This window comes from Phaseolus vulgaris, chromosome 2, assembly GCF_000499845.2.
Source record: "Phaseolus vulgaris cultivar G19833 chromosome 2, P. vulgaris v2.0, whole genome shotgun sequence".
Classification (NCBI taxonomy): domain Eukaryota; kingdom Viridiplantae; phylum Streptophyta; class Magnoliopsida; order Fabales; family Fabaceae; genus Phaseolus; species Phaseolus vulgaris.
Genome location: NC_023758.2, coordinates 47,374,687 through 47,388,565, shown reverse-complemented (window position 1 = coordinate 47,388,565; position 13,879 = coordinate 47,374,687). Strand labels below are relative to the sequence as shown.

At 33.1% G+C, this 13,879-nt stretch overlaps 3 protein-coding genes across 10 annotated transcripts; 2 read left to right on the top strand and 1 right to left on the bottom strand.

The window, feature by feature from the left end:
- Positions 1-421: 421 nt before the first annotated feature.
- Positions 422-2,070, top strand: LOC137812800 (transcription factor MYB87-like). Its single transcript, XM_068615003.1, has 3 exons — positions 422-805; positions 898-1,027; positions 1,364-2,070. The coding sequence occupies exons 1-3, from the start codon at positions 517-519 to the stop codon at positions 1,854-1,856; spliced, it is 912 nt and encodes a 303-aa protein (XP_068471104.1). The 5' UTR covers positions 422-516; the 3' UTR covers positions 1,857-2,070.
- A 1,851-nt stretch (positions 2,071-3,921) lies between these two features.
- On the bottom strand, positions 3,922-8,781 carry LOC137812807 (vacuolar protein sorting-associated protein 32 homolog 2). Of its 8 annotated transcripts, none has more exons than XM_068615021.1 (9): positions 8,665-8,781; positions 8,280-8,446; positions 7,569-7,668; positions 5,898-5,983; positions 5,188-5,279; positions 4,863-4,977; positions 4,502-4,697; positions 4,370-4,414; positions 3,922-4,246 (listed from the first exon to the last, which is right to left on the bottom strand). In XM_068615021.1, exons 2-7 carry the CDS (start codon positions 8,349-8,351, stop codon positions 4,506-4,508), a joined length of 657 nt encoding a protein of 218 aa, XP_068471122.1. In that variant the 5' UTR covers positions 8,352-8,446; positions 8,665-8,781; the 3' UTR covers positions 3,922-4,246; positions 4,370-4,414; positions 4,502-4,505. The 8 variants fall into 8 exon arrangements, with proteins under 8 accessions (XP_068471122.1, XP_068471125.1, XP_068471120.1 ...); XM_068615024.1 differs by having other exon boundaries at positions 8,557-8,701; XM_068615022.1 differs by having other exon boundaries at positions 4,092-4,246; positions 4,370-4,390.
- A 1,943-nt stretch (positions 8,782-10,724) lies between these two features.
- LOC137812799 (asparagine--tRNA ligase, cytoplasmic 1) lies at positions 10,725-13,576 on the top strand. Its single transcript, XM_068615002.1, has 6 exons — positions 10,725-11,364; positions 11,667-12,260; positions 12,503-12,759; positions 12,851-12,980; positions 13,088-13,146; positions 13,223-13,576. The coding sequence occupies exons 1-6, from the start codon at positions 10,882-10,884 to the stop codon at positions 13,404-13,406; spliced, it is 1,707 nt and encodes a 568-aa protein (XP_068471103.1). The 5' UTR covers positions 10,725-10,881; the 3' UTR covers positions 13,407-13,576.
- The last annotated feature ends 303 nt before the right edge of the window (positions 13,577-13,879 follow it).

The window sequence follows — 13,879 nt, the reverse complement described above, 5'->3', positions numbered from 1 at the left end:
AGAAGTGATATACTAAAAAGTGATATATTAACAACTTATACAATTATACTAATATATAATTTAGGTTGTGAGTGTATATTATTGAATACAAAATATTTCTCTATATACCTGATTGATGGCAATCTGTAAAATTATAACGTAAACTGCTGATACACTATTAAGCACTTTGTTTCAAAAGCTGATACTGTTAATCACTTTGTTTGAAAAGCTAAATACCATATCACATCACATGTTTTGAAGTTTGTAATTTTTACAGTGGTATATGAATGATATAGATGGATGATGATCACATATGATAAAACTGAGGGAGAGAGAGAAAAGAAGGGAATATGATATAGTACTTTTTATTGCATTCCATTACACTCATTGACTCAGTCTTTGCCTTGTTTCATAAGATAAGCAGCTCCATAGGTTAGAAACACTGAGCAAACTGGCTAGGAGTTAGGACACAACAGCAACAAGTAAAACAAAACAAATCACACAAAGGAAAAAGGAAACAAATAAAACACCTCTATCATGTGTGTCAGTCAGACAAAGTCAAACTTTTCAAACCTTCCAACTTCCCAATCCCAATCCATTTTATATTATATACTACTTCTCCACTCTCCATATTCAGTGTTGTTTTTCACATTCAAATCTTCTGTCACTTCAGAACCTTTTGCCTTGGCCATGGGAAGAGCTCCATGTTGTGACAAAGCTAACGTCAAAAGGGGTCCTTGGTCTCCTGAGGAAGATGAAACCCTCAAAAACTATCTCAAGAAAAATGGCACTGGTGGCAATTGGATAACTCTCCCGCAAAAAGCAGGTTTATTTTCGTTTTTCTTCCACTCTTTTTCAACTGGGTGTGCTTGTTTTAAGCTCTTTCATTATTTTTGTGTGTTTTTTCTTTAATTTTAGGCCTTAAGCGGTGTGGGAAGAGTTGTCGTCTGAGATGGCTGAACTATCTCAGGCCTCATATCAAGCATGGAGGTTTCACGGAGGAGGAAGACCAAGTTATCTGCACCCTTTATTCCACTATCGGAAGCAGGCAAGTTCACTCTTTCTTTGTATATATTCTTAGCAAGCTAGTCAAAAATTAAAACTAAGAGAAGATAGATTCTGCTGTACTCATAAGTTTAAAAGTTTTGGTATTGTTAACTTTTTTTTTATCAGAGCAAAGAATTAATTAACAAGGATGAAATGTGACAATGTTAAACAAAATTTAACAATGCCAAAACTTATTAATGTCTGCATAATTATGCAGCAAAGTAAGACTATATCCTGCTAACTCTCTTAACATGTTTTAGAATGCTTTTGTTTTGCTTGTTCATTCCTTATGCCACTATATCAGCAAGTGAATATATGCTGTGTTTTTTGGGGTTAGGTGGTCCCTTATTGCGGCTCAGTTACCTGGGAGAACAGACAACGATGTGAAAAACCATTGGAACACTAAGTTAAAGAAAAAGTTTTTGGTAGCAAACACCAATGCCACTGTCAAAACTGTTTCTCCACAGTTCACAACTTCCACTACTCCTCTGTCTCAAGTTGAAGACTGTGTCTTTGATCATAAGAACTCATCTGAGTCTCATGTTTTGAGTTCGGAGCAGACACATATTCCAGTTCCTTCACCATTGCCTTTAGGGTCTCATCTCTCAGGTCTAGGCAGCACTGTACCACTATCCAATGAAGTTTCAATTTTTTCAAACTCAACATCCTTGGTGAAACAGGAAAACCAGACTCAATGGTTCAGCTATCATGACAACACTGAAGGTGAAAATGAAGCACTTTTGCTTGATTTTGTGTACGAAGATCTCTTGCTTAGTAATGGGTTTGTTTCTCAAGAAAAAAGCAGCGAAATTGCCCCATCATTTGGCTAACCAAAGGCTCTCTCCAAGGTTACCATTTCAGAAAAGGAGTCATGGCATTGGCATTGATTTCATATTTTATTTAGTATTAATTAGCACTAGTAATTAAACACCCTTCAAATGTGGAATGTGATTTGAATTTGATTAAGGTAGTTAGGTGTGTAAGAAGAAATTATGCAGGTTCTTAGTGAAGAATTCTACATCCTTTTTAACTTTTTTGATGAAATGTTGATCTGAGGGATGAAATTCTGATTATGTGAGGATATGTAGGGACCTTAAACTAACATTCAAATGGTTCATGAATGTGAATGGGATCGAACGTAGTTTGTGAGTGTGCAGTGATCATGAAAGTTGCGTTGGCTAATGAGTAATTTCTAAGGTTGGAAAGAAACAAATTGAGGGGTCCCCATCTGACAGTAACAACAACAATAACTACATACATGAATCGTGATAGTGTGTCTCTTTCGCCATTATCACATATAAAATGGTGAAAAAGAAGCCTGCGTCATTTCTTTCACATAACCTTACGTTTAGTCGTTTACTGCAAAACTTGCTTTCTTTTGTAGTTTGTACATTGTATTTGTGCATGTGCACTTGGTTAAATGCATGGTTTGAATAAACATTGGAGTGATGAGTAAACACTAAGAATTAATCTGTTATGTTAATTTATACCACTTCATTCACCTACTCATCTACCAACATCATTTTACTGTCAATATTCCCATTGAATTATCACATAAAACTGTGCTCACCACTTTTTTTTTTTCTTTTTACTGTTGATGGATGATCTTTCTCAATCATTCAGATCATTCAGGGCTTTGAAATTTTCAAACAGAGAAGATGGCATCTTGGTTTGAGAACTTATGAAATTAAATTGGACCATATTTGGTATGATTTTGAGTTGTTTTTGTGAAATTTTTAAAATTAATTTTAGATATGTGATTTTCATTTTAAATATGACAAGTAAAAAAATAATTCACATAAGAAGTAATTTTGTATTTTGGGAGAGAAATTGAATGAATATTTTTATGTTTAAATCATAATTATGTTTATAAAGATGATAAATCATAATTGTTATGTTTAAGTGATGTTAGTTTACAAGTAGAATCATAAAAACGTTAAATATCATTTGCAAAAATACTCCTAATCTTTTTCCAACTTTTTTTCAAATAATCATAATCATGAAAACCTTGATAAAAAAATAGATAAATCTAGAACCAATTATTTCATACAGGTTAAAACCATTTTCAGGCAACTATTTTAGAGATACATTAGTAATATAATAGTTCTTCGTTAATAAATAATGAAAACTTTATATTACTCTCTTTTTTAAATGGTTGACATTAAGATTTTTATCAATACTAATTTTAAACTCTTTCTTTTAATAACTGTACCAGTAAGCTAGTTAATCTTTTCAACAAAGACGTCTAATCAAGACTAAAGTATCTTCATCATATTATGAAAGGTGTTCAATCTAATCCAATAAAAAGTAAACCGATAAAAATACCCTAATACTGATTAAAGCATATTTTTTTATTAAATTTGTATATGCAATTGGTTCCGATCAATTTTCCAGTTGGGGTTTCGAAAACAGAACAATTTTTTTTTTGTTAAAAAAACGCTTGTTTGTAATACGTATTCATTCTCACATTCTACTTTTTCTTACCTTGAGGAGTTTCTCACGTGTTAATGTTCTACGAATCCATGTAAGTCTAGTAGATTATTATGATTTTCTATATTTTATAAATGGACATTTCTTTTGCTTTATAATAAAATATTGGATTATAATTCTACAGGGTGAAGTATAATTTTCTAAAAAATGTATCAATAAAAGTCGAATCATCCAATATGATACAAAACATTTTAATTGAATTATAATTTATATCGAATGTTTTATCATCTTAATTTTTAAATTGAATGACTTAATAATTCGAAACCGAAATCTGAAAACTACAGAACCTCAGCATAATGATGCATGTATATTCCCTATTAAAATAATATTCCGTTTTTATTTCCTAATTAAAATATTTTCTTTCATAGCTTGTGATTTCCCAATAAACTAAAGCATTCCCTGTCCTAGATACAACCTAGATCAACCATTTTTCATTCATTATTCTCCATTGTGACTTAGGTCTGAGATATTCACTGATCAGTCATTGCATCAGTATTTAACAGGAACTACACCGTATAAATCAGGGTTTCAACTTTCTGTAAAACGACATTGAATAAGGTGACAAATCCCAGGAGAAAGTAGAAGTTTTGAAGGGCTATTGAATTTTATAACCTTTATATACATCTTCTGGTCTGCTTAATAATTTCATAGATAAGCAAGCACGAGAGGGAGCAGAATTCTCGTGTCACTCTGTTTTTACAAGACCATGCACGTAATTGCCTGCGAAGTTCTGGCTTAATCAAAGCCAGCAGCGAAATCAATAAGAAATGCATAAAATAAGATTGTCAAACTTTTCATGACAAGCAACTTTAGACAATTCATTCCAAACTATGATTATACAAGTGAACTCAACTGTGCAAAGGTTGATATCGAACTGGTGCACACACAAACCATTTAACTGCACATTAATTGCAATACCAACCAAACTAAAACAGATTAATGAATAATAGCATAAATCAATAGTGCCGCAGCTGAGAAAAGGGACCTGCTCATAGTGCCATTTCAGCCTGCAAAGCGGCCAACTCATCTTCCTCAGCAGTGGGCTTCGACGATGCAGGGCGAGTGGGTTGCCGCCCAGCTGGAACATGCACTGGAGCTGCTGGAGCTGTAGTTGCAGGCTGAAGAAGCTGCTCTTCCAATTCAGCACCCTCCAGCTCTTCAAGTTCTGCTTCCAATTCATCCTGAAATAGCAAAGAAATTCAGATTTTAGAATGCTCCCCACATATATGACACAATACATTATATATGACACAGTACATTATATCGACACTCAACAACTAAACAGGTAATTTCTCAGTTGCAAAGAGTACAAATGCAAATAAAGTTAAAATTAGATAGCAAATGACCTCGTCAAAATCAGCAGCTGCACCAATTGGAGTAGACAATGCTTCCTGAATTTGTTTCATGTTCTCCGTCTGTTCGTTGATCTCATCCATGGTCTTGTCAACATCATCAATATTCCTGAAAAATAAATACAGCAATTCAACAATGTCGCAATCAGAAACCCATTAAATAAGATGGATGCACTAAAGAAGACATCATTGTTATATGCATGAAGATTTTCCATGTTACAAAAAATACAGTAAGCTTGTCAGGTTTTAAAAACAAGCCTAAAACAAAGATGTAAAATATAGACAAGTATATCAAGAATGAAATCACAAATATACGTACGTTGCTTTTTGCATGGCCTTCATAGCAGCTGCACCAGTTCTCAACGCATCAACTGTTTCAGTGGTGGCCTTGGCACCTTCCAACATTATCATCTGTAACACATTATCAGCAGAAAATATAAATGATACGCCAAGCACTGAAACATTATCATACCCATAATTGTCAGAACTACTGTGGTGTGGCGCTTGGACAGAAAAAAACAGTAACTGATCCAACCAATCCTTAAAAATAAGATTTCAAAGAACAGATAAAAAAAGAAAATACCAGTCTTGAACAGGCTGACCCATGTGAAATAGTCATGCATGGTTCACATAACTGATTGAACAAGACCCTCCTACTTTCTTTTGAAAAAATTATAAACTTATTTTGCATCATATTGATTATTCAGTTCCCATTTTAAGATCAAAACTGACTTATTCTTTTCCTAATTTGAAATGCAATGAGTTTGACTCACTATTTATTACGAGAAGTTTAACTTCTTCCATCCCCTTTTACCTGTTCAGTGACTAGTATATTTTCATGTATTTTTATAAAAGTACGCTAATATTGGTATATTCTTTTATTTTTATTCTTATTACTTTAATAATAATAATAATATATTCTACACTTTTATACTCGGCCTAAAACTTTTTCTTTTAATGATCCAAATGACTAGATCAGTTTCAGAAAACATTTGTTGCAACTGCTAAATTTAAAGTGAATTCACACACCTGATCATGAATACGCAGCTGAAAATTTCCAAGCTGTTCTATTTGCTGTTCATATAGCCTCTTCCTCTTCAAACACTGTATTGCCGCTGCATAAAGCAGAAATTCAAAGAAAATATCATAATGGATCAATACACCATTGAGGCATGAACTGGCTCCCATTTTAAAGAACTCCTCAAGACGTTAGGGCATAATTTTATTTTTGGAAAAAATGCATACAAGCTTATCCACGTAAGTTCAGTGAGGAGTGCGATATAAATGGCAAGAGCATTGGGGTTCATATCATGCTGCATCTAGGGGAGTTACACACTCCAGCTTAGCAACTGCATTTCTAAATTTTTTTTTATTTTAAAACAAAAAGTTGAACAAAATATTAATGGATAAAATAATTTCTTTCATTATTTTTTAAAATTAGTCTGGCCTGTGCTTCTCACTTGTCACTAAGCTAATTGTATCAAAATTGCTTTGAACACACAGGACTTCCCAAATGACATGCACTTCCACTGAAAAGCATTCTATGGTTGGCTCATGCTGTAACATTGCTCCAAATAGTGGAATTGTCAGATTGCCACACTTGAAAAAATGAGGTTGCAGCAGCCAATAACCTGGGTGAGGTCATACAAACCTTTTGAAAGAAACCCTACTATTTTGTTTGGTTCTTAAATTGTCGTGTGTTGGTGCAACCCTCAACTCACCTCTGCTGCCAGTGCCATCCTTTAACACTAATAGAGTATATGATTGCACGTTAGCTTATTCTATTTTAGCTTATGCGGTAAGAAATAGGTTAGTTCACAGACAGCTCTGCAGTTAGTCATGCCTTCTATACACTACAATTCTGTTACAATGAGATTTGTCCACTCTGGCCATCTTTTCTTCAATTTCGGCAGCTCCACTCCAGCTAGGCACCACAGTCCTAGGAGAGAGACATGACAGGATATCACGACTCCTTTTGAGGCCTAACATAACTGTGTGATTCTTCTCCAGATCGCAATTCTGGTCCAATTCATTCAACTCAAGATATTATTCAAGCACGAAAATAATTCATTATTCAATTTGAAACCCCAACTGCTTGAATCATATCAAGCTGTATTCAACAATTCTTATATTGAACTGTACATATTGTATTGCGAATCGTACAATACCAATAACCCCCATGCTTATATTGAGGAGTCCTCACCTTACAAACTAGTTAAGTAGGATAGAGTTAAACCATGAGCCCAAATTGTAAGAGAATATAAAGTAAATTAATTGTTCAACGATAATGGTGGGTGTGACAATGGTGTTCATCAGTGGCGGAAGTAATAATAAGAATCATGGTAACAAAATAATTGGAGTAAAAGGTAAATCTAATCAACCTTGGTGGAATGGAGTAGTCATTTCCTCTGTAGGTAGTCCCATTCTAATTATAAGGGATCATCCTAAAATGGACTGGCTTTTCACATTCCAAAGTACCTAAAGAACTTTTAGTTCATTCCAACTCCCACCACTGAGATGTGAAACCAAATGAGACCCAAGTCTTGTTGAGAATCTTGACATTTTTTTCTATGAAACTATCATGACACAATTTTGACTAAATCATGCATTCAAAACCTCAGCAGTAGCAGAAACACAAGTGGAATGGGGAGGCAATGTATATATTCTCGAGAACAAGTATAAATGAGTTTTACTACATACCCCTTTTATTCTTTGCTCTAGTAAAATCTTTGGCTCTTTCAACTTCAGCTGCGGCCTTTTTAAGGAGTACTTTCTCTTTTTTCTCTAACATTTCAAGTGTCTGCAGCATTCAAGGAACAAAGCATTCAAAATGAGAAAAAAGTTTCCTCAAACTGCAAAGTAATTCACAAATTGATCTTTTTGCTTGATCAAAGAACGTCTAGAAACACTATGCAATATTATAGAACCAGAAAAAATACAGGAGTTTCAGAATATGTGCAAATTACTGCACAGGATTGAATGAAGACAAATTAGATAATAAAAGCAGAACTTAGCTCCTGAGGCAGTGCTCCAACAACTATGTGAATAAAAGAAATGAAGTTTATTCGCTCAGTTAACATCAAGCGATTTCCATGACACTAACAGGAGAAAACCATTATAAAAGGGGAAAGAGTAAGAAAATTTTTGCCTTCTATTCCTCCAAATTGTAAATAGCTCTTAATTGACATATGAGAACATCCACGATATTCGTTTTTTAATTGTTCCAACTTCCAAAGACGAGAACGCTGCTTATCATTTAAGATTCAAGAAAAATAATAAAACTACTCGGATCTTACAATATAAATATATGAAACGAAAAGTTTGAATAACAAATTATACCCATCAACTATGCACAATTCTTGGGTTGGAAAAAAAATAATCTCCCAATTGGGAGATCCAAATCCAACTTACCTCATTTAACTTGTCCAGAGTCGTTAGAGTATTGGCTTCCTGCTTAGGTTTACCAAAAATTCGGGTAAACATGGTTGATTTAAGAGATGTTGAAACAACGATACCCTTATTGGTCGAATAGGAAAATCAACGATGCGCTTTACGCCGGAATTTGCAATTCGATCTCCCTGGAACAGCAGCAAGAGAATTAATCAAAATCAAACAATTAATTAAAAAAGAAACAAAGAAAAACCATGGAAAAATAACTGTGTTGAAAGAAGAGAATAGATGAACGAACCCTGTTGAAAAATTAAAATTAGGGTTTATTTTAATTTTTGTTGGGGTTAAATATGAAGATTTTGAAGGTTCGATATGAAACAGAAATGAGGGAGATCAGAACACCTACCTTGTAGGAGTATCGAGAAACTCACAAACTGAATTGCATCGAAGGAAAAAAAAAGTAAACGGAATTTGTTGGCCCTTTCTTGACTCCTCCACGTGGCGAGCAACTGTTGGTTACATAGTGTGGTCCATGCTAATCTACAACATTTATAACAAAAACCATATTTAATGTGTATATATTTTTATTATAATTGTTTTTTTTACACAAATTTATTTTTATTTTATTCTTAGTAATATTATTTTTAAATATTTATTAAATAATTAATTGAAAATTATTATTATTTATTTTGTTTTTAACATTAATATATTGTTATTTTGTAAAAAACAGTAATCAATTTTAAATTTTGAATATACATAGTGTGAAACAAAACAGATTATTTTAGAGTATAATAGTGAAACATAGTTTTTTTTTTCAAATTTTCATCTCTCGTTTTTATCTCTTGTTATCATTTTATTTAATTATTATCCTTTTTATCATTTAGTTTTATATTTAAAAAAAATATAAATATATTAATAATAAAAAGAATATGGATATACAGACGTAGCACCTGTGTTCTTACTATATATTAATTAAGATATTTTAATGTTGTATTTTTTAAAAAAAAACTTATAAATATATATTACGAATTCATTTCTTTAATTTTTCTATTTTTTATAAACAAATTTTTTCAATACAATTATTTTAATAATTTTATTTTCTTCTATTCAATATTATAAGAGTTTTTTGGGTATCTTATATGATAATATGTTATCAACGTATAATTGTACTCTTAGATAATTATTTGAGTCGGTATAATTAATTTGTAAGTTGTTCACGATTTTTAATGAAAACATGTTTTAATCTATATAACAAGGATTAATATTATCATAATTAACAAAATGGTAGTTGTTTTATAGTATGGAATGCATGTATTTTCAAACATTTAAATCATAAGATTGCTTAGATTAGTATGTGGCTTTTGAATAAGTGTTTTATTACTTCAAGTACAAAATATTTATATATATATATACATATATATATATAATGATTTCATACATATTTATAGATGATATTATTTATAAAAAGGTTAATTTAATTATATATGTTTTTAATAAATATGTGATTAATGTTGAGATGTATAATCTATGCTCTTTTCCTTGGATCTTTCATAATCATAAATTATAATTAGATAATATATATATATATATATATATATAATATATACATAGTTTGATCCGGTGTAAATGGTGTAAAGATATTTGAAAGTAGTAAACATTTATGTATATCAAAGAGAATGAGATTTTTTATTAATGTTACAAATAAGATAATATAAAAAATGAAAATGAAAAGAAGGCTAAATAGACCTTGTATTATTCAATAAAAGAGAATTTTAAATAAATTTGAAGAGGAGTAAATAAGTTTTGATTGAAGTGAAAGAACAAAAAATTTATTCTTTTTTATAGAAAAACTTTTACAAGTACAAATAGGGAAGAACATGTAAAGTAAAATATTTTACTAGTTATAAAAAGGCTTTAACAAGTAGAAGAATATAACACTTGTAATGTGAAAATGGAAACCCTAATTACTTAAAAAATTATTACAGTTTTACAGCAAGACCATTATTAAAGTAAATTTTTTTAAGCAAGACCAAAAAAATTAATTTGTACAGTTTTATGTCAAATTAATTCTTAAAATATTTATTTATCAAATACTTCCTTAAAATGATTATTTTCTAAAAGCAAACTAGTTAAACTTTTACTTTATAAGTACTAAATATATTTTTTATTAATAAAATTAAAGTTTGTCACAGTAATGAACTTTTTACACATAAAAGACTTATCATTCTTACTGTAAATAAAAAAAGTTGAGCTTAAATAAATGTCCTGCATCCTTCTCGGAGAAAACTTTAGCAGACGAAGAAATAAAAAAAAAATGCATATAATTATTAAAAAAATTCATATAAATAAAATACTATATAATTAATTATATTATAAATATTAATTTTATTATTATAATAGAATAAATAATTAAAATAAAAAATATTAATATTTTTTTTTTCTTCGAAACAAAGCATGTAATATTGTGAAATGAATGGAATTGGTATTGGCATGAACACACCTACAAAATAAAAAGGAATAGTTAACAGTGGACACATCACATTTTCACACTCCAATTTAGGTTTACCCTAATTCGCACTTCGTAGTGCGCCACCCTCCTCCGCCACCGCCACCGTCAGCAGCAATGACAGACACATCTTCTCCTCCGACGGACCAACTCGCAGCCGCCACCCTCGACGACGAGGTTCCCAAGGCGCAATTCTCGGACCGCGTTCCGATCCGCTCCATCATCTCCCGCTCCGACGGCGGCTCGGGTTTGGCCGGCCGGAAGGCGCGCGTCGGCGGCTGGGTCAAGACTGGTCGGAAAGCCGACAAAGACGCTTTCGCCTTCCTCGAAATCAACGACGGCAGCTGCGCTGGTAACCTCCAAGTTATCGTTGAAGCCTCGCTCGGCGAACTTGGTCAGCTAGTCCCCACTGGAACTTGCGTCGTCGTCGATGGCCACCTTAAGCTCCCTCCCGCCGGCACCAAACAGAAGATCGAACTCCGCGCCGATAAGGTTCTCCACGTCGGCCCCGTCGATCCCGCCAAATATCCTCTGCCCAAAATGAGACTTACTCTCGAGTTCCTCAGAGATTTCGTTCATCTTCGTTCTAGAACCAACACGGTACCTTCTTTTTTTAGTGTCATAAACTGCAATTCTAAAAGTGTTCATGAATTTAGTCATTATAACATAATCTCACTCTATGAAGATGTTTTATAGTATATCGTGATTTTGTGATTTAACAGGGATTCTGATTGTATGAGTGCAAAAACCTTTAGTTATTATCTAGGTTTGGGAAATTGTGGACAGATATTGTGAGAAATTGCTGAAAAAATGGGACCTCAATTGTTATAGATAAACTTAATAGATTTGATTTTTATAATTTTTTTGTAGTTGTGATTTTGTTGTGTTGTGTGTGATTGCAGATATCTGCGGTGGCTAGAATTAGAAATGCTCTTGCGTATGCTACGCATACTTTTTTCAACAAAGAAGGGTTTCTTTACGTGCACACACCCATTGTTACCACGAGTGATTGTGAGGGTGCAGGTGAGATGTTTCAGGTGACTACTTTGCTGAGTGAGGCTGAGAGATTGGAAAAAGAGTTGTCGCAGAATCCTCCTCCTACGGAGGCAGATGTGGAGGCGGCTAGGTTTGTTGTTCAGGGGAAAGGGGATGTCGTGGCTCAGTTGAAAGCTGCCAAGGCGACTAAGCCGGAGATTGGTGCTGCTGTGGATGAGCTTAAGAAGGCGAAGGAGAGTTTGGCTAAGGTGGAGGAGAGGTCTAAGCTTAAGCCTGGGATTCCTAAGAAGGATGATGGAAAGGTGGATTATGGGAAAGATTTCTTTGCACGTCAAGCGTTTTTGACGGTTTCAGGTCAGCTTCAAGTTGAGTCTTATGTGTGTGCACTTAGCAGTGTATATACCTTTGGCCCAACTTTTCGCGCAGAGAATTCTCACACTTCCAGGCATTTGGCTGAGTTTTGGATGGTAGAACCCGAGCTTGCGTTTGCAGAGTTGAAGGTATATGAAAATTTCAACTCACTCATAAATGATCATGATTATGTTCAGATGCAATTGGTCTTAGTGGTGGTATGATTATCTGTTAAATGTTGGTGCAAAGTTATTATTTTTAGTTAAGGGCTATGAACTTGTTAATTTTTCCAGTGCAAAGTTGCCTACTTTATACCTGTTTATAAGATTTGGTGTTTTTACCTTTCTACGGTGGAAGTTGTAAAGTCCATGGTTTTGCATTTTCTGTGTAGGATGATATGAACTGTGCGGAGGCGTATGTGAAATTTATGTGTCAGTGGTTACTTGACAACTGCCTTGAAGATATGGAGTTTATGGCTGATAAATTTGATAAAGGTTGCATTGATCGTTTGAAGTTGGTTGCTTTCTCCCCCTTTATTCGAGTTTCGTACACAGAAGCAGTGGAAATACTAGAAGACGCTGTGAAGAATGGTAAAAAATTTGAGAATGAAGTGAAATGGGGTATTGACTTAGCATCTGAGCATGAAAGGTACTTTCTAATCTCTTTTTCACCTTTTGGTCTAGCTCTTGTTCTTATTGATTTGTGTTGTGTGATAACTTGATGGAATGGTGTTATACAGATTCCTGACAGAGGTAAAATTTCAGAAGCCAGTCATTGTCTACAACTATCCAAAAGAAATCAAAGCATTCTACATGCGGCTCAATGATGACTTAAAAACAGTGGCTGCTATGGATGTTCTTGTACCAAAGGTGGCGTCCTGTGTGTTTTTTTGAACATGTTTATGGTGGATGGTTATATTGATGGTTATTTTTGTTGGCATAGTAGAGCATGTATTTAAGTAAATGCAATTTTTCAGGTGGGAGAGCTAATTGGTGGAAGCCAAAGAGAAGAGCGATATGATGTCATTGAGTCAAGGTTCATATATATGATTTATTTGCTTTGGTTGAAGTGATGTCCTTGGAAGTTATTTGACTTATGTTTTATGTTGCAGAATAAAGGAGATGGGTTTGCCTCTTGAGCCATACGAGTGGTACCTTGATCTGAGGCGGTATGGAACAGTGAAACATGCTGGATTTGGGCTTGGCTTTGAAAGAATGATTCTCTTTGCAACTGGCCTGGAAAATATCAGAGATGTGATTCCCTTCCCACGATATCCTGGCAGAGCAGATCTATGATCATCCTCTTTCTGATATCTAGTGTTTTTGATTCTCTCTTGCACAACTAGTTAAGTTCAAAATGGAAATGTAGTATTTATATATAGCATTTAATTTTTTTTATGTGGTGGCAGATTCCTCCTTTTTGCCGAACTAATTTATTTTTAAAGGATGCTGGTTTTGATATTTTATTTCATTTTTTTAATCTCCCCTTTCATGCTGCTTTTATTGAGTCAATATTCCAATTATCACGCCAATTCAGTCTGCTTTAAAGTAAACTTTAAATTCAAAAAATATTTAAGTATAGATTTTAAAAATATAAATTATATTAAAAAGATAGTTTTAATTTTTAGATTAAGTGGTTTGATACAAAATTAAAATATATTAAAATAATATAACTTTCAAATTTTTTGAAAATACAATTATTATTTTAAATACTGAACTGACTTATTAACCTAGTTCGACACATAAAAAAACTAATTTTCACTTCTATC